The following is an 18,986-nucleotide window of genomic DNA, read 5'->3' as shown; positions in this document are numbered from 1 at the left end:
TTGTATTAGTGCTCTACCAGTCATTTGCATCCTTATTCCTTTTCCCTTACACTGTAATCTTCTCATAGCAAGAATTCACACTGTCTGGATAGCATTCAAGCTCAACTACAATTTTTGGCTATTATTATGCAACTGTTTTTCATTTTTGATTCGAATACAGAAGTCTTAAAAACACAACCGTAGGATTGCCATTAGTTCTTTCTGTTCACATCTTGACCTTGCTTTGCTATTAAATATTGAACACTGACTCTATAGGCAGGAAAGTAAAGGAACAAAATATATTCCAAGAGATCAATTGTATCATACATTTAATAAATGAACTGGGCCCGTACACCCAAACAGAACATCGCTTACATAATGAAGTGGAAAGTAAAAACACTACCTCTCCTGCTAGTTTTTTTTTTAACCTACAGTATAGCAAGTTATACAATATATTTATAGGATACCACCAAAATGTTTTAAACATCTACATTTTGCATTCCCTCGCATTACAAAAATTACATATTAATTACTCTGGAAAGTTTCTGAACTCTGTTTAGCAGCAAATCTCCTTTCTTGATGGTTTCTTGGTACTGCCAATTCTTGCTATCAGGCCTAAAAATTGTGAGAAAAAAAAAGTGTTTAGATTCGAGATCATGTTTTACACGAAGAAACTTCCATTTATGTAGTTAAGTGTGATCAAAACATACAGAATTCAAATGGGGTGTGAAATATGATTTCTAGGAATTGATAACATACCTGTTAGTTTCTACAATCTCATTTACTTTGTCTATTTTGCAGTGTAATCGCCCAGCTGCAATAAATCTTGAAAGCTCCCTAAGAAAAGAGAAAAATAGTTGGTTAAATGATACTTCACCAAGGAACTGCAGCCTAGCAGCACAGAACCTGCTCACATTGATAGCCTGCTGACAAAACAACACTGGCATCACACTATTTCTGAAGCAACAACCTATGTATTTTCATAAGGTAGCTTACACACCCTAATCTTATTAGTGCTTGGACATGAAACAAGAACGGTCACTACAGCAAGCTGAATACAAAACGTCTTAATATTTTATTCTCAGGCCAAAATCTCACTCGAGTTAAAGTGAGACTCATTTAGCTTAGCATCAATTACTGCTCAAATTCAAAGGCAACAGTCACATAACACACATATTCAGAATTTATCCTGTAAATATCTTCACACCAGTCAATTCATTTTAAAGGTCCCTTAGTAGTTTCTTATTTTCTAGTAGTTCTAAATAGACTTGTATAAATATGCTATACTTTTTAATACTTTTAAATACCTTTAAAATATACTATAATCAACTGGTGGCTCACAGCACATTGATGTAAACAGACAAAATTTCTGGGATATATAGTAAGACAAGTTACAACTAATACTAAATTAACAAGAAGCTAGTGTGACTTAAACATTTACCTCTGAATTGAATGGTATTTGGTTTCTCTTGAAAAACCTATTAATTCATTTCTGAATATTTCAAGTAGTACTCATATTTCTGTAACGCTTTTCTATGTTAGAAAATCTGAAATGTCTTTATGAAAGAAGAATGATTCCTGTGAAAGCACTTGAAACAAAGCGTTTCACATACATAATCAAGGTAAAAGACAATCTCTCACTTCACAATAGTTCTCATCTAAACTAACTCACTTCACATTAGTTCTCATCTGATCTAAATCTGACTTTCCCTTTTTTACCCTAGAAAAGGAATTGGAAACTGAGACTGCAATGTATGTCTGATTTAAGTGAAAAACATCACATCCTGCTCACGTACCAGAAAGCAAGCAAAGCTAAATGAAAGAGACGTGTACGGTAGATAAAATACATCATTCCCTAAAGTTGAAATATTTACTTTGGCATATCTGTGAACCAAGCTGTCTTCTAAAATATTAAGTTTCATGGCTTATGAAGGTCCACAGAAATATCAGTATAAAGAACAAAGCTACTAGTTAAAGACTAGTTTCTCAAATGGTCCTCAGAATGAAAGAAGTACTGGAAGAGTTGTCAGGAGAGACTGCTCTCAAACTATTTTCTTTACTGAAACAAGATTCACTTATGTTTCTATGGAAGGAAGAGCTTGGCAAAACTTAACTTGGCAGGTTTACAGTCAAAGTAAAACAAAGATTTTTATTCATGAGATCATTATAAATAATTAAAATGTGTAAAGTGAGATCTTTATAAACGTACAAAACTAAACAACTTACTGATCTATGAATTCTACGCTGACTCCAAATGCTTCTGCCATGTATCCTAATGTCAACGACCGGTAAGACTCAAGGAGCTGGCTGTATGCATGGATTCTCATTTCCCGTACATAGTATCGATAATGAGGTGCAAACAGCCAATCTTTTTTCATCTCTTGCTCTACAATAGCTGGAAGGAGGAAAAAGAAGAAAAAAATCAATTTCTAATCTGTAAGAAATGTAAAATATCGTTTAGGTAAATTAAATATATATAACACCAGTTAATAAATAATCCATGTGATCAAAACAACATTGCATTCTTGCATACTTCTGAGTATGAAAAGTATTCTACACTATGCATAAATAACTGTGTAAAACTGTATTAGTTCTAGAACCAGAAGCAGCAGTAAGATGCAAACAATATTGTGGCACAGCTAATTTGTCAGCACAGAATACTTCTAGGATGTCAGCAGCTCTCTCATGTGTACTGCAGGGGAATCACCTCGCTAGAAGTGAGGGCTGAAGCCTGCAGCCACGTTGGTGTAACGTGGTGCTGAGATGCAAGCAGTCGTTGGTGTGTATCTACCTGAAGAAACGTTCTTACCCAAAGCTAGGTAATCAAGTAAGATTAACTGTCTGGTTACAGGTAAATTACTTACAGGGATTTCTAGGAACTATGACTTTTTCTCCTGCTGACACTTAGTTCTCAGCTTGGGGCAAGACCAGCAATAGAAAAACACTGGCCTTCATTTTAATCTCATCAGGCCTCGTCTTCCACAAAATGAAGGGTTGTTTTTTGCTCTTTCTAAATACCTGATTTTCTTCTATTCTAAATAAAAGAATTGCCAAGAACGGAGAAAGTTTTCTGAAAAGACTTTCTTAAGTGTCACCCTTTTACACACAAGCCAGACCAGAAAGCCTGGTAGTAGCACTGGTAACAATAGCAATGAAAACTTCACATGTAATTTCTTTTACAGTCTGAGATTTTGGTGTCTTTATAAGGCCTGTAATTTATTTCAAAGATCAAACTTTCAAAACTTTCCCACTTGGCCTGGTTTTTCACATAAGATGGTGCTCCATAGCTAGGTGGAAAAGAATTTGAAAATAATCAGATGTGACCTTTCGTACGGCTCACTGTATGTGAAGATTTATTTTTAAATTAGCAACAAATTTCAGGTCACTTTTTAAAAGAAAGATTTTTTGTTTTCTGCATAAAGTAGCTCTAGATCTAGACTGTAGCTACTCCACAGAAGTTGTGAATGATCTGAAACGAGCAAGTGTAGCACCTGAAATACTGTTGTAAGAAACAACTTACCTAGTGACTGGAAAAAGGCTGCATAACTGCATTCGTAAAGGGAGAAGAGATACTGTCGTACAGCAGGCAAACTATGTAACACTTCCAGAATCTCTGCTCCTTTAATAACCTGAAAGCAGAAAAAAGAAAAACCACATTTAAATACTATTACTTTCAGCATGGAGATAGGAAGAAAGGCTGGGTTTGCTTGAACCCATGCTTACCTTTTCCCTAAGGTCAGGCCTGTCTAATGCAATCATGCTGACGTAGACAGTGTATGTTACAAACGTTTTGTAATCCATAAGTTCATAGGACGTAAACGTTGAAACTGTGTCGAGGAAGAGCTCCGCTGCCTGTTTGAAATCTCGAATAGCTACACAGTACAGACCCTGGTACACTTTTAGACGATTTCTCCTATCCCAGTCCCCGCCTTCTTCTATTAGACTTAAAAGAGAGAGAAAAAAAAGAAAAATTACTTATGTAAATATATTATGGAATAAGTTATATGAAACAAGGACAGTGAGTCAACTGACACTGTGATTTGAGCAAGAATAATCTACTTTATGGCACAACTTGCTGAAACAGACGAGGCCTCATACATCTGTCAGGGGCAGCAACGACACTTCCTGGGGGCAGGAGAAGCCAGCTGCTTTTGCACAGTGCACGTCTCAACTTTAAAAAGTTTACAGCTTCTAAAGTTCAGACAACAGCCTTCTGAGATGCACGCACAAATATTACTGCCAACCTCAACCATGGCAACATACTTCCACTGCTAAAATCAAAGCTGCCCAACTTGCAGCACAGAAAGAAATTGTAACAGCCAAACTTTCAGGCATCTCATTAACATGAAATCAATGTGGCCAGAAGCAAGAGCACAGGCCAAGACAAAATCTGTTCAGAAGGCAGTGCATGAGAAAATCAATGCCCAAGGAGCAGTGTAACGGGGAAGAACCTCTAACATCACCTCCCGAGGCACCAGCACACAATGGAAGCTGCAGCTTGCTACAAGAACCAGTGAAACGTGAAACGTTGAGAACAGAGAGGGAGCAGCTAGCAGTGGAAATGGGGGAAGGACAGCTGCACCAAGGCACGCCGTGCTGACGCTGGGCTCTCGCTCCTAGAGGAGACCCTGGCATTTTATCAGCCCAGCTGGATGGCGCTGGCATCAGCTGAGTTCAGCTGGAGTTCCTGCACTGCGCTCTGTTTTGCGGGGGAATCACACCCCAAGCTGTTTTCTAACAGCTACAGAACAGAGCAGTGGGGGGTACAGCTTCAAACCAAGGCAGCTGCTAGAAAATAACTGAAATAGAAATATTAACTTTTTTTTTTCCTCTTCCCCTTCATAAAAATCTATGGTCTAGGAAGCTCTGTAGTACAAGGTAACACTGCCCGTTACTCTGTGACTCTGTCTGTCAACCAGCTGTTGTCACTGTGTGATGGGGAGGTGTTCACCTTCCATTTCTTCTGCCACAGTTCCTCTGAGCAGTCCCCCAGCCCAAACCATACCTTTTGGCCTTTTCGATGTTCCGCGTGATGAGGTCGTTGTCCATGTAGAACAAGCCAATTCTGAGGAGATAGAACACGATATCCAGGCGATGTCCCAGCGCCACGGTTTTGTCGTAAGTCTTGCGGAACGCAGTCAGAGCTCCCTCCTAGCAAAGCATTTCACAGGATAAGAACTTGAAACGCAGCTGGATTCATTGCAAAACATCTGTCAAATGTACATGCATTGTCTTCCAGGGACAGGCCTGGCAGTTTCACACAGAACTTTAAGGCTGCGTATTCTAAATAATCTTAAAGAATCAAAGTTCAAATAGGAAGTTAAAAAATGTATGAGGAACGGCTTTTTTTAACTCTGAGGACTACGGCAATCAAGACTGTAACTTGAAATTAAGTTGCATTGTGTAACTAACTTAGGAAAGCCTAAAGACACAAGGTAAATGAAAACTAAAATCTACAAATGGAAAATAAATGTATCCCTTTTCAAGAAAAAATGTTTTAATAGCCTGCTTGTTTGTTACTTAGTAATTTACATTTCAATACCCCCTCTTCCATCTCCCACTCACAGAGAAACCACACTGCCAAACCAAATGTGAAGCCATAAAGCCTATGCCAGGAACCAACCTTGTCCCCGATCCTGCACAGGTACTCAGCTTTGGCCATCATGGCATCTCGGATTTCACTCTCCCCCAGGATCTTTTCAGCATCCTCTAATTCGTTATCGAGACGTTTCAACTCCTCCTCGTTAGCTTTCTTCATCTTGTTCAGCAGCTCCGTGTCTACCTGCCACTCAAGAGACTTGCAGAGCGCTTCGTAATACGGAGCCATGTCTGAAAGAAAAGCCAGGAGGTTTGTTACTGCCTGCTGCGACGGGTGCGTTTGTGCAGCAGGGCACTGACGGACACCACAGCAGCTCACCAGTGCCAGCTGGGCTCTTTCTGCAGCCAGGTACCTGTTAACTCCACACAGCCAGCTGCACGTTACCGAGACGCTTCAGCGGGCCTTGCCTCTACTGGTTGTTTGTTCTGATCCTTCCTACCAGGGCTGCTTTTACACCTCTCCCACTCAGCACTTCCCTTACCATTTATTGAACCCTCAGCACACTCCAGGCACAGCTCCTGCCTCTTACACCACCAGCACCCCACTGAGAGCACTGAAAACCAGGGATGGGCGCCCCACTGATGCCTCCAAACCCCCTGGACCCTTCTCCTGACAGCACCCCAATCCTCCCTGCTGCTGTTGGGCTGCCCATGTTGGGGGCTGGTGGTGCCCTCCAGGCAGGCTGTGGGCACACAGACAGACACACAGAGCACCCAGGCCACCCCAAGGATCTCCCCACCCACCTCCTGCTACTACATACCCACCCCCTGGCTGGCTGGCAAATGGGCAGACAGACTGACAGACCCACAGACTGTCAGACAGACAGACAGGCTGTCAGCCCATCAAACAGACTGACAGACCCACAGACAGAGTGACAGGGTGTCAGTGCGTCAGACAGACCAAAAGGCTATTGGACAGGCTGGGAGGCCGTCAGATAGACCGGGAGGTCATTGGACAGACCGACACATTGTCAGATGGACCATCAGACAGAGGGACAGGCTGTCAGGCTGATCCTCAGGCCATCACACAGACCAGGAGGCCGTTGGACAGACCAACACGCTGTCAGATAGACAATCAAGTAGACCGGCAGGCCATCAGACAGACCCTCAGGTCATCAGATAGACCAGGAGGCCATCAGACAGGCTGACAGACCATCAGATAGACCATCAGACCGTCCATTAGGCCATCAGACAGACATACAGACCAACAGACAGACCGTCAGACAGACCCACGGGCCGTCAGAGACACCGACAGGCTGCCAGACGGACAGAGAGGCCATCAGACAGACCGACAGACCGTCAGACTGCCCCTCAGACTGTCCGTTAGGCTGTCAGACAGACGTACAGACCAGAAGACCGACGTCAGCCCGCCCCTCAGGCCATCACACAGCCCCTCAGCCCGCCCCGCAGGCCGCTCCCCGCCGGCCCAGGCCCTTACGCACCGTGCAGCCTCACGGCCGCCATCAGCTCGTCCCTCGCGGCGGGGTCGGGCGCCCGGGGCCGGAGGCTGAGCAGGAAGCGGAGCTGCGCGATGCGCAGGTCGGGGTTTTTGGGCAGCCCCTCCTCCTCCAGGTTCTCCAGCGGCATGGCGGCGGCGGCGGGGCCCTGCTGAGGCGGCGGCGGCGGCGGCGGCGCGGCCCCAGTGACTCAGCCGCGACTGCCGGAAGCGGCGCCCCGCTTCCGCTTCTACTTCCGCTTCCGGCCCCTCCGCGCGGGCCCGCAGCGCCCCCTGCCGGCGCGGAGGGAAAGGAGGGGGGAACGGGGTGCGCTTTGCGCATGCGCAGTGTGGAGGGAGGGGGGGAGAAAGGGGAGGGGGGAGCGGTGCGCGCGCACGGAGCGGGCTGCAGGGGGCGCGCGCGCACGCGGCCTGAGGGGGCTGCACTGTGGTGGGGGGGGGAGGGGACATGGGGACGGTGCCCACAGCCCCTGCAGCCGCCTCAGCGGCCTCCTGCACCCCATCCCTCAGCCCCTGCGCTGCCCCTTCCTCATGGGGCAAGTGGAGTGTGGAAATAATAAAAATAAATCGAAAAACAAAGTCTGTTTTGGCGAGGTGGTGTTCTTGTGGCGCGCCATAAGGGGAGCCTGGGTGCCGCTCTTTGGGGTTCTGATCCCCAAAGTGTGCCCCCATCGCCTCGCCTTGGGACGGGGTTGGGAATTTGGGGATGTTTTTTGTCGGAAATAGCGGGTGGGTGTTGGGATGGGTCGCCTAGGGAGGTGGTGGGGTCACGGGGCCTGTGGGGCTGAAGGAAAAGGTTGGACGTGGTGGGAAAAAATAAAATTCCTTGACTGGTGGTGGGAAAAAATACAAAATAAATCAGCTTGTAGCCTTCGTGGTGGCGGAAATAAACTTGACTATGTTACCCAAGAGCATATTTGTGGCTCAAAAAGCCAGAAGGCAGACAAAAAGGGCTTTAAAAGCCCCGTGTTTTGATGCCATCACATGCTGTGCGGGACTGTGACTCCTGGCTTCTCCACCACACTCCCACGTACTTCTCATTTAGCTTTTTTTAGCATTTCTCCATCTCTGTGTTAAACATTTTGGTTTTTATCTTTCCTGGCCTCGTGCTCCTTCCCCACACCACGGTCCTGCAGGGCTGCTGCCCACCGCTCCTGCTGGATTTCCCCATCAATCCCTCTTTGTGGGGATGGTGCGGTTCAGCACCGCTTGCCGCCCTAAATCAAGGCCCTTTCTCATCCTATAAAGCAAGGCGAGCGTCAGCCCTCATTTTCCCTTGCCAGTTTGTCTCTGTCATCCCTAACAGGATAACGATGTGGCTGGAGCCGGGCTGCTGCTCCTGCTTAACCAAGGATGCTCCTCCCGACACACTTGGCTCTTAAATGATGCCTTTTGCTGGATCTGAGCTTTAAAAACAGTGCCTCGAATATTTTGGAGTTGGGTTTCCCTTCTAGGTCATGGAGAAATTGGTTCCTCCACTGTTTTAGCACCGCTTATTCCCAAGATTGGTTCCTTTGCATTGGTCATGAATTATTTAGAGGTTTGCCAGCAGACACTGTTGTCTGCCGCATTTTTGATAAGTGCTAATATTTGTTATGTTGATTCAGATCTTTTTGTTTGTTTGTTTGTTTCTCATTTAAATTGCTGGCTTGCACTTCTACAGCATTTTACAATGAAAAAAGGAGAACAAGTGTTTGGAGTTGGGCAGTTCCTTTGTTCTTGAGGAGCAGCTTTTTTTTTTTTTTTTTTCCTGTTTCTTTTTTGACTTGCAATCTCTTTTGTATTGATTGTGGCATCAGGAATTGCTTTGATGCTTTGCAAAGAGCTGTACACTGCAGTAATGCTGATGATATTTGCCTGGTGGCCTTTGTGTTTGCTCAGAAACCTATTAATTACTTGGTTGGGTTTTGTTTGTTTGATTAGGACAGACACCTTTAGACCCCCTGCAAATTATTCTGTTGGAATCTTGTCCCCAGATATGTCTCAGGATGACGTGCTCTGGAGCTGTGGCCTGCTGCATATTGCTAGTGTGCCACGGTTAGGAAGAAAAGTCTGGCTGGATCTCTGATGAGTCCTGTGCTCCAGGCACTCTGCTCACCCCGTGGGTATTGCTCATGAGAGACATCAAGCTGGGGTTTGGTCACAAAGATTTAGTTCCTAATAAAGATCAGTCTTTTTTTAAAGACCATGCAGAACTACTGTGGCTCTGGTCACTCGTACTGTCTGCCCAAATCCCTTGCCCTTCTAATTCTGCTGCATTTTGGCATCCACAATGCGTTGTGGAGGGAAGAGCCAAGGTTTCATTACTGTGCCGCATGAAGAAGCTTTTCATTTTCCCATTTCTGGATTTGCCACCTTTTACTTGGCCCCAGTGTCAGTTGTTAGGAGCGAGAAGAAAGTAAGGGAGTCGATTTTTAATTTTCTTGGGCTTAGTTACTGCTGAAATGTCATGTTTTGTTTTGTAACTGTATGAAACACTAGTTAATTAAAAAAGCCAACACTTCTCGTCTGTAAATATTTGCCTATACTTTGCATATTTATGTATATTTAAGCAATAACTGGGAGTAAGGGAGCCAGCTGCACGCATGTGACATTCACTGCTAAACACGGAAGGAAATTCAGAGAGAATATTTGGGTCTCAAATACCTATATGAGGAAATAAGGCCCTGTGGTGACTGTAATTCTCGTGTGGCCTTACAGCATTTAAAAGGATCTAAATGAATAAATACAGGAGTTGTTTTTTTTTTTTACCAAATGGACCTCAGCTGACTGCTTCCCTCCCAGCAAGGCGTGGTGGTGCTGTGGGCAGCCTCGTGACGGCCAGCAGACAGCAGGGCTTGGCTGCGGGCTGGGAAGTGCACGTTTCCACATCTGTGCCATGCATTGGGCATGAGCATCAGGCAGCACTTCTGTGCTGTCAGGTCAGACACCGCTGCCTGCAGGTCAGGATCACGGCCCCGAGCTCCCTGGGAGCAGTACGAATCCCACTGTACTATGCATAAGACTGCTTTTTGGATACCCAGCCCCTTTGGTGGGATGCACGAGTGATCTCTCTGTGGTATCCAAAACGTGGGCGCAGTCCACCCAAGGTTTCTACATGCCGAGGGAGCTTTGGGAGCAGAGAGCACTTCCACAAACACCAAGCTGCCCACCCCAGCTCACTTGCCCCCTAGTCAGCTCCCCTACCACTCTCTCCTCTTTCAGCAGCCATGGCTGAGCCCAAATATCACCAAATGTCCTTGCTTTCCAACTACAAAAGGAGTGAAGGGTCCTGTGAGCGGGCTGCAGTGTTTGTGCTGCAGCGAGGAGCTCTGCACACACCATCCCACCGTAAGCTGCAGGCTCACCTCCGTAGTGCCAATTACACCTTCTTACCTCACTTGAAGCCGTGCTGTGATCCTCAGGCTTTTTCATCTCGTCAGCTGGGTACCCGTTTCACTTTAATTGCTGCCCTTTATTTATTTATCTGGGTATTCTCAAATCAGTAGATCCTTCCCTGTTAGCGCACCAGGGGTGCTTTGAAGGGCAACATTTCTCTTAATCCACTCATGAAGTCTTTTTGCAGAATTAAATCAGGGAGTTCCAGCAAACAGCCAGCTTAGAGGGAAGTTAGTACCCCGGGAGGACAAAACTAAACCACATCATTAGTCAGAGATGTGGGAAGCTGTTAGCATCTAATGGCTGTGAGGCATCGCAGGGCAGGTGGGTGGCTGGGGCTCTTCCTTCGCTCCACCACCTGCAGCAGCCCTGGGCACAGGGGCTGGCAGGGCGCTGAAGCTGTTGGATGCAGGTACTCAAGAAATCTCCTGGGCAACTCCTGTTTAATAGGTGAGAAAGCACTTTTATTTGTTGCTGGGAAAGCATTCAGGAGGAGAAAGTTCCTGGGTGAAAAGGGTGGCGGGAGGCAGGGCATCCTCCTGCCCAGAGCCTGGCCCTGATTTGCCGTGCAGAATTTTGGACTCTTGTCATGCTCCAGGCTCCTGCCCTGAATTTATGCCGTCATCAAACACAGCACCACTGCACTGACATTTGTAACAACTGCACACACAAGTAGTTTACACTTGAACCCTAAAGGCTGCCTTTTATTTCAGGTATTGTGGCTTTTAATGCAGTCAGGTGGAGGCTGGTGTTGTGTGGCTGCTTGCTAACTGTACGAAACGGCAGACCGTGCGCCTGAATTCCAAAATGAGGTCCACTGACTGCATCTTTTCTCCTAAATGCAGATTTACTTTCAGAAAATTGGTGTTTTGGAGCGACCTACCGGTGCACTTGTTTCATATACAGCAGCAGCACCTGGGGTGTAACCAGCGCTGCTAAGGAGAAACGATGGGAATATTCACAGCCTGCTGGTGGACCTGGCCCTCGCCTGCCCACGTGAAGCACCGAGATCGATACCTCCCACAGCCTGATGTCAGAGTTTTGTGGGGTGCGGGATAAGGTCTGCTGCCTTTTAAGACATCCCATTGTTTGCAGAAATCCACAAATCTTCATTAAGGTTTGTGGTCTCCAGCTGTGTGCCTGTGTCTGCCTTTGTTTTTTAGGTAATTTGTGCTGTACACTTTCACCAAGTGATTGCTTTTATTGTATGCAGTTCCTTCTGCTGGGCACTTCTCTGTTGACTATGATTACTACCACGTCAACTGCAAATGCTCCTTTACTGTATAATTAACTTTATCTGCTTGGCTACAATGCCTCTCCCTGGTAATTACACACACTTCAGCTCTTTCATTGCATTTCTACAACTTTACGAAGTGCTGTGATTACTCTTGCCCAGTCTCTATCCAAACTGGAGGGTTTTCACGTCTACAATTACATCTTTTTCCTTGCAGCAGCCCTGCTGTAGTCTGGATATTGATGACGATACGTACCCGATCTTTAAATAAACCATCTGTTTGGACATTGGGGTTTGCATGTGCTGGTAGCAAAAAGCTCCCTCAAGTCCTTGGGTTGTTGAATGGTTGGCGTTGTAGTTAGACCTGGGGAAATTTGAAGTGGAGAGAAAGAATTTCAAAATCTTTCAGTGTTTCTGCTCCTTGGGATTTACTCTGTTTTCCTCCTTAGCTCAGTCTTGTCAGCCTTATTTTTTTGTATGGTGCATTAGTGACTTTTGTCCTCCGTAGATTTTTTTAACCTCCTTTTTCTCAAGGTAATAGTCGGGTGCAATCATACTGTCTGCCCGTCAGCCTGCGCTTCTGCTCTCTAATGGATTTTAAACCTGGGTCAACTTGAACCAGATTTGTCAGCTGCCAGGAGGCCTCAGCAATGCATGATTGCTTGGATTTAGGTGCCAGCCAGGTGGGACTGACCCAGGCCAGGAAAGGCGCAGGGGTTCTGGCTAACCCGTGCCACCCTGCCCTGCAGCACCCGCATCTCCGCCCCAGCACCAATGATTTCTGTGCAGCCCAGGCTAATTTTGTGGCCGTGGCAGGGAAGGGAAACGTGGGCAGCCATCAGGCACGTAGAAGGGAAATTAGGGAGCGTTGCAGTGGTGGGGATGGGGCAAACTGGGCAGAGGGGGGTCTGCGGGAAACCAGCCGTCGTGGGCGAGTGCGCACAGAGCGGCAGCTGACACCGTAATTACAAATATTGACGTGCTTTGCCAGGTCTTTTGCACAGCTTCTTTTCAAACACGCAGCCTCGTTTTCTTTTTCACTCTTTATAATGACAGGTCATTTTCACATCATGCGAAGAAAAGCGCTCGGCTGAGGAGTGTCATGTAACTTCTATTTAGATCTCGTAGCAAGTCAGTCAAACACACATTAATCAAGGGAAGCAGCCTTTGATGCAGACATGACTGCAGCGTTTTATCACGGTGCTGTCTTTTAAAATAAACACCGCGGTGGAGTGGATGCAGCCTGAGCATCCTGCTGGATTCACAGGGCACGATACCTCTCTGACCCACGTGGGAATTTGGCTCTGACCATCGCTGAGGACGGCTGCTGTACGTGGCAGCACCTGCTGGATGCCCACTGATGTGAAAGTCAAATCAGCTGAGGAAGCTGCTCCTGCCCCTTGCCCTGAGTGCTCTGAGAGCCTGGGTGTAGCGAGCTACACCTGCACAGTAGTGCTATGAGGGAAAATTTGGGTTTAATGAAAATAGACGGGTTATTGCTGCGGTGCTGCAGCCACATCAGTACCTTTTGGTTTCGGGTTTAATCTTCTTCAGCAGCAAGTTGACATTTTAGTCCCTTGTGCCATCTCTTTGTACTGTAACCACCCTGAAGCAAAGAAACAGTGGTGGTACATCATGAACGAGCTCTTAGTGCCCTGCAAGCCCCTGGCTGGCTGGGTTCAGCCCGTCCCCCTGCTTAACTCACACTTTGCAGCTGACCTACAGCATTGCCTGCTAGGTGTTGTTATTTTTCTCTCTGTTTCCATTTCCCTTTCATCCCTGACTTTCCCCTCCCCATCCCTTGCTCTCTGTACCTTTCCTTTTCCCACATGCTTTTTGTGCTTGGGGATGGCAATTCACCTCGCCTGGTAAAGGAGATGGTTCTCCTGCTGTCGCCTCCTTTCAGCGTGCAGTTTGGGTTTATCATCTAGTGTATCAGATGCTATATTTTACACGGTGTGATTTACAACTCCTAAATCCTCCCGGTAACTCACATGAGCGGGGTGTGATGCCCAAGCCCTTCTCAGTTGCTCACCCTCTGAACCAACCTCTTTTCACCTTACCCTCCGAAACGTGTGGTGTGGCAGCTACCAGTGCATGGACACCCATCTCTGTCTCAGCATTATTCTCATTTATTCGCTGTTTATTGCAATTTGGCACAAAAAATGGAACGGGATTGTCCTGGCCCGCAGCCAGCAGTGCGTGCTGAGGGGTGGTGCAGCACAGCCTGCTGCTTCTAACATTTTCCAGGTTAACGTTTTTCCCTGGTACAATTTAATCCCTTCCTCTCTAAAAGCATAAATCTCCTTTAATGTTTTCCTACTGTGACCTGCATGACAGCACCTCCCCATCTTGCCCATTTTCTTCCAAATTCACACCAAATCCTGCACTGCCGCTGCTTCCAGCACCATCCCCACTGCGCTGGGGCTCCCTCCGGGGCTGTACCTGCTGCTCTGCTTTTGGGGCTGGCACCCAGAGGTGTCCCCTTATTACGTTCCCCGATTCATGCCTTCCCCTGGATATTTCAGAGCTCTGGCACCAAGCCGCTCTGAATTTGGTGGCTTGGCTGCAATCTGTGCATGCTTCTGGTGACGGCCATCCCTGCTCAGATGCCATTTAGCCAGGGGTCTGACCATCAAACAGCTGGCCCGCTTGTCCAGGGCTTGGGCTGCAGTCGGGCTGAGCTCCCAGAAACTCTACCTGCCTCAGCCTGGGGCAGCAAGCACTTGTTCTCTGCTGGCATCCTTCTAACCACATGTATAGTAGCACTTATATACATACACACACAGCACACAGAGCTATACATACAACTATATACACTGTGCTGTATAAACGTAAACACAAGTATGAATATATCTATCTACATGTGTATATATATGTATAGATATATCTGTGTACGTAATAAGCCTGGCAGGAGTCTTACTTGCATTTTTTCTTACTCACATTTTTCTTTTCCCTTTCAGAGCATTTCCCTCCTGGAATTTTCTTTATGGCTGAGCCATGATTTTCTGTTTTGCTTCCCTTTTTCCCTCTAGACTCTACTTTTGAAGAACATCTAAAATTACTAAACTATTTATTCAGTTGACTTTTAATGTCTAGAACCTTTGCAAGGAGACTTTCCTGTCTTTCTTTTTTTTAATTTTTTATTTTTTTCCCCAGCTATTTTCAGCTATCTTTTTCCCACCTACCTTCTCTGGTGTTTTGTGCCACTTTACTTGTAGTTTCCATGACAATTCTCCTTAGAGTTGGAGGCAGCCTTGTCCTTCGTTGCTGTTTTGCGAAGCTGCCCTTGCTTGTGCCCATCCAGAGCCCTGCCTGCAGCAGTGCCCGCCTGAATTCCTTACTTCCACATCCCCTGTGTGTCCCACAGTGCTGTACGGGTGCAGCAGGCTGGTGTAACATGTATTGCATTCAGCACATTGCCTTGGAAGTGATTTGGAAGGCAGGGGCATCTCTTAGTTGAAGGAATCTGCATGTTCTGGCCTTTGGAAAGGACGCTTGACTCACAGAAGGGCTGTTAGGATGGGTTCTCTTCTCCTGGCACAAGGAAACTCGCTGCCCCTACTCAAATTCCCAGCAGCATGATATTACAGGTGTGCTCAGCCTGGTACAAACAGCTCCTGCCTTATTGCACAGCCTACTCAACCTTCCCATATGCAATCCCCCCAGCCGTTTCTGCTCTTGAGGCTGTTTTTTCTTCAGCTGGCCGTTTCCTTCAATTTTTCTGTGCACTGCCTCCCCTCGTGCTTACCTCCTCCGGCCTCTCCCGCTGCCCCCAGCTTCCTCCCGTGAATCCACTTCAGCGTAACCTAAAACACACCACGTGGAAGTGGGAGCCCAGAGAAATATTTGCTCTGGCTCTCGGTCGCACCCAGAGATGCCAGAGAGCTCGGAAATGGGTTCTCAGCCCGGCAGTAAACCGAGCCTTTCCCGTAAGCTGAAAATTTGAGTCTTTCGCACACGCTGCAGTCAAAATGATTGTCAGCTCAAACAGCGCCTTTTAACCAGATTCAAAGGAACGCATTCAGAGCAGATTTGGAATTTGCCCCACGATCAAACTAATTACAATTACCAGCCCGTTAGTGAAACAGAAAACACCCAGACTGCCACAATATTTGAAGCAGTGTTTTAAGGCATCACTTCAGAAAAAAATGCTTTAAAGGCCAAAGCGATCATCTTTTAAACAGTCTTAATTGCCTGGAAGATAAATGGAAATGATGTGCTGGGGGAAGGGGAGAGTTCAGATAATCCACGTGGCTATGATGAAGGAGGAGGAAGGGGAGGTGGCTGCGATAGATGTGTGAGCCACCCGGGGGAGATGTCTGTCCCCAGCCAGCTAGAAAAGTCTGTGTCTCCCCCTGCAAAGCTGTGTCCTCCTCCAGCTTCTTTTTGGGAAATTAGTTTTCAATATCGGGTTGACTGGGGCCTTGGCTTGCTCCTCCATCCCCAGCAGGTGAGCTCTGCTGGCACTGCGCAGAAGCAGCAGTGCTGGGCTCAGGGGAAACTGCCCACACTGAGCCGTGTCCCTTGTGTCCCTCATGGCCCACTTGGGGCTCAGTTTTGTATTCATTTCTAGTAGAGAGGATGCCCTTTCTGCCCCTGAGTTCACGGCTGGATGCGCTCTATCAGGGATGCATGGTGCATTTTCCCAGGGAGCTGCTGCTTGCTGCATGCCCCCTGCCTCCGTGCTCCCGCTGCCTGTGGCAGGACCCCCAAAAACAGAGCAGCGGGGAATGAGACATGGGATGAGCCTGGAAATCGCGGCTGCAGCTCCCAGTCTGCATTTTTCCTCTGTATTTGGACTCTGCCCCATGCCCTGTGGATGCGGATCCAGGCGGCGTGGTCGCGGCTCGCTTCTCCTGCTGAGCAGTGGTGTTTATGGCTGGTTTTGGCACACGGGGCTCGTCTTGGCTTCACCCCATGAGGTTTGGGGATGACAGTAACCTGCAGCACGGGGCTTTGTCCAAAGGTCTGGGAGCTGAGAAGGCTTTATCAGCAGTGGGTTCACCTCCCTGGTGGTGGGGTCCAGGTGTGGCTGCTCTGCAGTCCCCTCCTGGCATCTCATTTTATCCCAATCTAGGCTAACAATGGGAATGTTCTGGACACTGCAAAGAGATGTCTTGGGTACACAAAGCCACTCACAAGCCTGAGAAGAGAAGAGGGAATTTTTCATTTGGCAGAGAGATAGGCATGGTGAGCGCTCTTGTTTTTAATAAGCTTACAAAGCTCTCTTTAAAGCCAGGGTTTTTTTTTCCATCCTGAACACATGAGGTATTTTCATTTCATAATGAACGCGTGTTATGTCCAACTTCCAGAAAGCCTTTCACATGGAAAAAAAAAAAAAAAAAAAAGCAAAGGCTTTTTTAGATGCCGAAGCGAACGGAGTGGAAGTAATCATGAAACCAAATGCTGGGATATTTGCTGTGTGCTCAGAGATTGTGTGGCATCTCACATTGTCTGAACCAGAGCACCGGGTAATAATCATACGTGCAGATCTCTCAGGCTGGGGCAACAGGGAGAGAAGCCAATCTCTGTGTCTCCACAGAGCTGGAAGAAATCTCGGATATTTCTGTTTGTCTGCAGAACAGCTGGGGACTTCTCAGACATGAATCTAATTAAGCATATTCCTCGCCACAAACACTTCATGTCCTATTTCTGAGATCCGAATGTCTGTCCAAAATGAATCCTTAGGAATATTGCTTTCATGCAGTGTGTGTTTGTTGTTTGTTTTTTTTTTTTTTTTTTTTTTTTCTTTGGTCTGGGTGAAATTAAATTATATTTATAAGCTTGGCACAAAATTTACTGAAGTCAATAATATTGATTGATATCTGGCCATCAGCAGAATGCCCTGCATTAATAACAGCGGAGTTTAACACTGAGGGCTGGGGAGGCTGCTCTGAAGCCAGCCAGGCGGGGATGACATATCCATGTACATACATTTTACACACCCAAAATGCTCAACCCTCTCCCCACAAGCACATTGACTGCCCCTGCTTGCAGGCAGTCAGGGGAGGACCAACCCAAAGGCAGCATTTTCTGTGCTCACCACAAAAAGATCTTTAAAATACAGCATTTACTTCCTGAGATGCAGGCGCTGCTGGGGTCTCCCTTGCATTTCTGCCTCCCTGGTCCCTCACAGCTCACCTGTGAGCCGAAGAGGAGGCAATTAGCGTAATTAGGGCTCGTTCGAAGTTTCGCCTTGCCTGCATTTTGCTTGTGGCTCATTTTCTTGTGCAGTGTTTAGCAACTGGAAAAAAAAAAAAAAAGAGATAGAGCCCTGCATGGGTTGAGGCTCTAAAATGGGGATCCCTCCCTTAATAATAATAAAAAAACACCCATTTTTAGATAGAATTAATTCCTCTTCCTCCCTCTCTTCCTTATGGCACCTCCAAACTGCCCAGGAGCAGCAGCCAGGCCTGGGGTGGCCATGGGCTGTGAAGCTGCTGCCTGAGTTTGCCCAAATCCTCCCTCAGAGGAGGCGAGGCTCGGGCAGAGCGGGGAGCCCAGGACATCCTCCTCACCTGTGATTTCACCACTCTCACCCTCAGGTGGGCTTTCCAGGGCTGGTTCCTTCACAGATCATTCCCCTCTGTATTTTTGAGGATTTGGAGGAATTGTTTCCTCCTAATATTCCAGGGAATAAATTTGCCTGAGGAAAAACTCCGGTATTGATTCATTGAGGTTTTTATCCGTCCGCCTATTTCCTGCTACCTCTAATTTCATTCTTAATCCATCTGTCACCAGGCACAAGGCTTGCAGGAATCCAGCCCTGGGCTCCAAGTCCTGCTTCATGATGCAGCTAAACTGCAGCTGTGGCGAGGCTGGTTGGTGCAGCCACGTATCCTAAGACCATCAAGGGGAAAAAAAAAACAATAAGCTTTCATCTCATAAGCTCCTCCTTGGGTTTCTTACATCCGAAGTTATTTGTCTGTGCTCCTCAGTGTGGTTTATGTTCATTTGCATACACGATGTATAGCTGCAGCCGGTGAATTCTCCTGGTACGCTTCCACTCTCGTAAGAAATGTGATGGGAAGTGGAAGATGTGATCATCTCTCTCCCTAGTGGCACCAGTAAATATCACACATATCAGATTAAACCCTTGACATTTTTCCAACAGTGTGAAATTTGCTTGAAGACGTTGGAAAATGAGTTATAGATGTGAAAGCAAGGCTCGGGATATGAATGCAAACACGTTAACCCTAAAAACAAGGTGAGTTGCTCTCCCCAGTGTCCTGGAGCATGGGGAGAGGAGCTGGGGGTGCGTGGGGTGAGCCGTGAAACAGAAATGCCCCCGGCTCTGGAGCAGCAGTGGGTGGTGAAGTCCTGCCCTGGGATGCTGAG

General features: G+C 46.9%; 1 protein-coding gene across 1 annotated transcript; it reads right to left on the bottom strand.

Moving 5' to 3' along the window:
• Window positions 1-291: 291 nt before the first annotated feature.
• Window positions 292-7,252, bottom strand: PSMD6 (proteasome 26S subunit, non-ATPase 6). Its single transcript, XM_082768511.1, has 8 exons — window positions 7,020-7,252; window positions 5,603-5,808; window positions 4,985-5,130; window positions 3,703-3,922; window positions 3,500-3,608; window positions 2,206-2,374; window positions 739-816; window positions 292-594 (listed from the first exon to the last, which is right to left on the bottom strand). The coding sequence occupies exons 1-8, from the start codon at window positions 7,162-7,164 to the stop codon at window positions 498-500; spliced, it is 1,170 nt and encodes a 389-aa protein (XP_082624637.1). The 5' UTR covers window positions 7,165-7,252; the 3' UTR covers window positions 292-497.
• Between the last annotated feature and the right edge of the window lie 11,734 nt (window positions 7,253-18,986).

This window comes from Aythya marila (genome assembly GCF_965140915.1).
Source record: "Aythya marila genome assembly, chromosome: 10".
Lineage (NCBI taxonomy): Eukaryota > Metazoa > Chordata > Aves > Anseriformes > Anatidae > Aythya > Aythya marila.
This window is presented reverse-complemented; position numbering and strand designations above follow the sequence as displayed.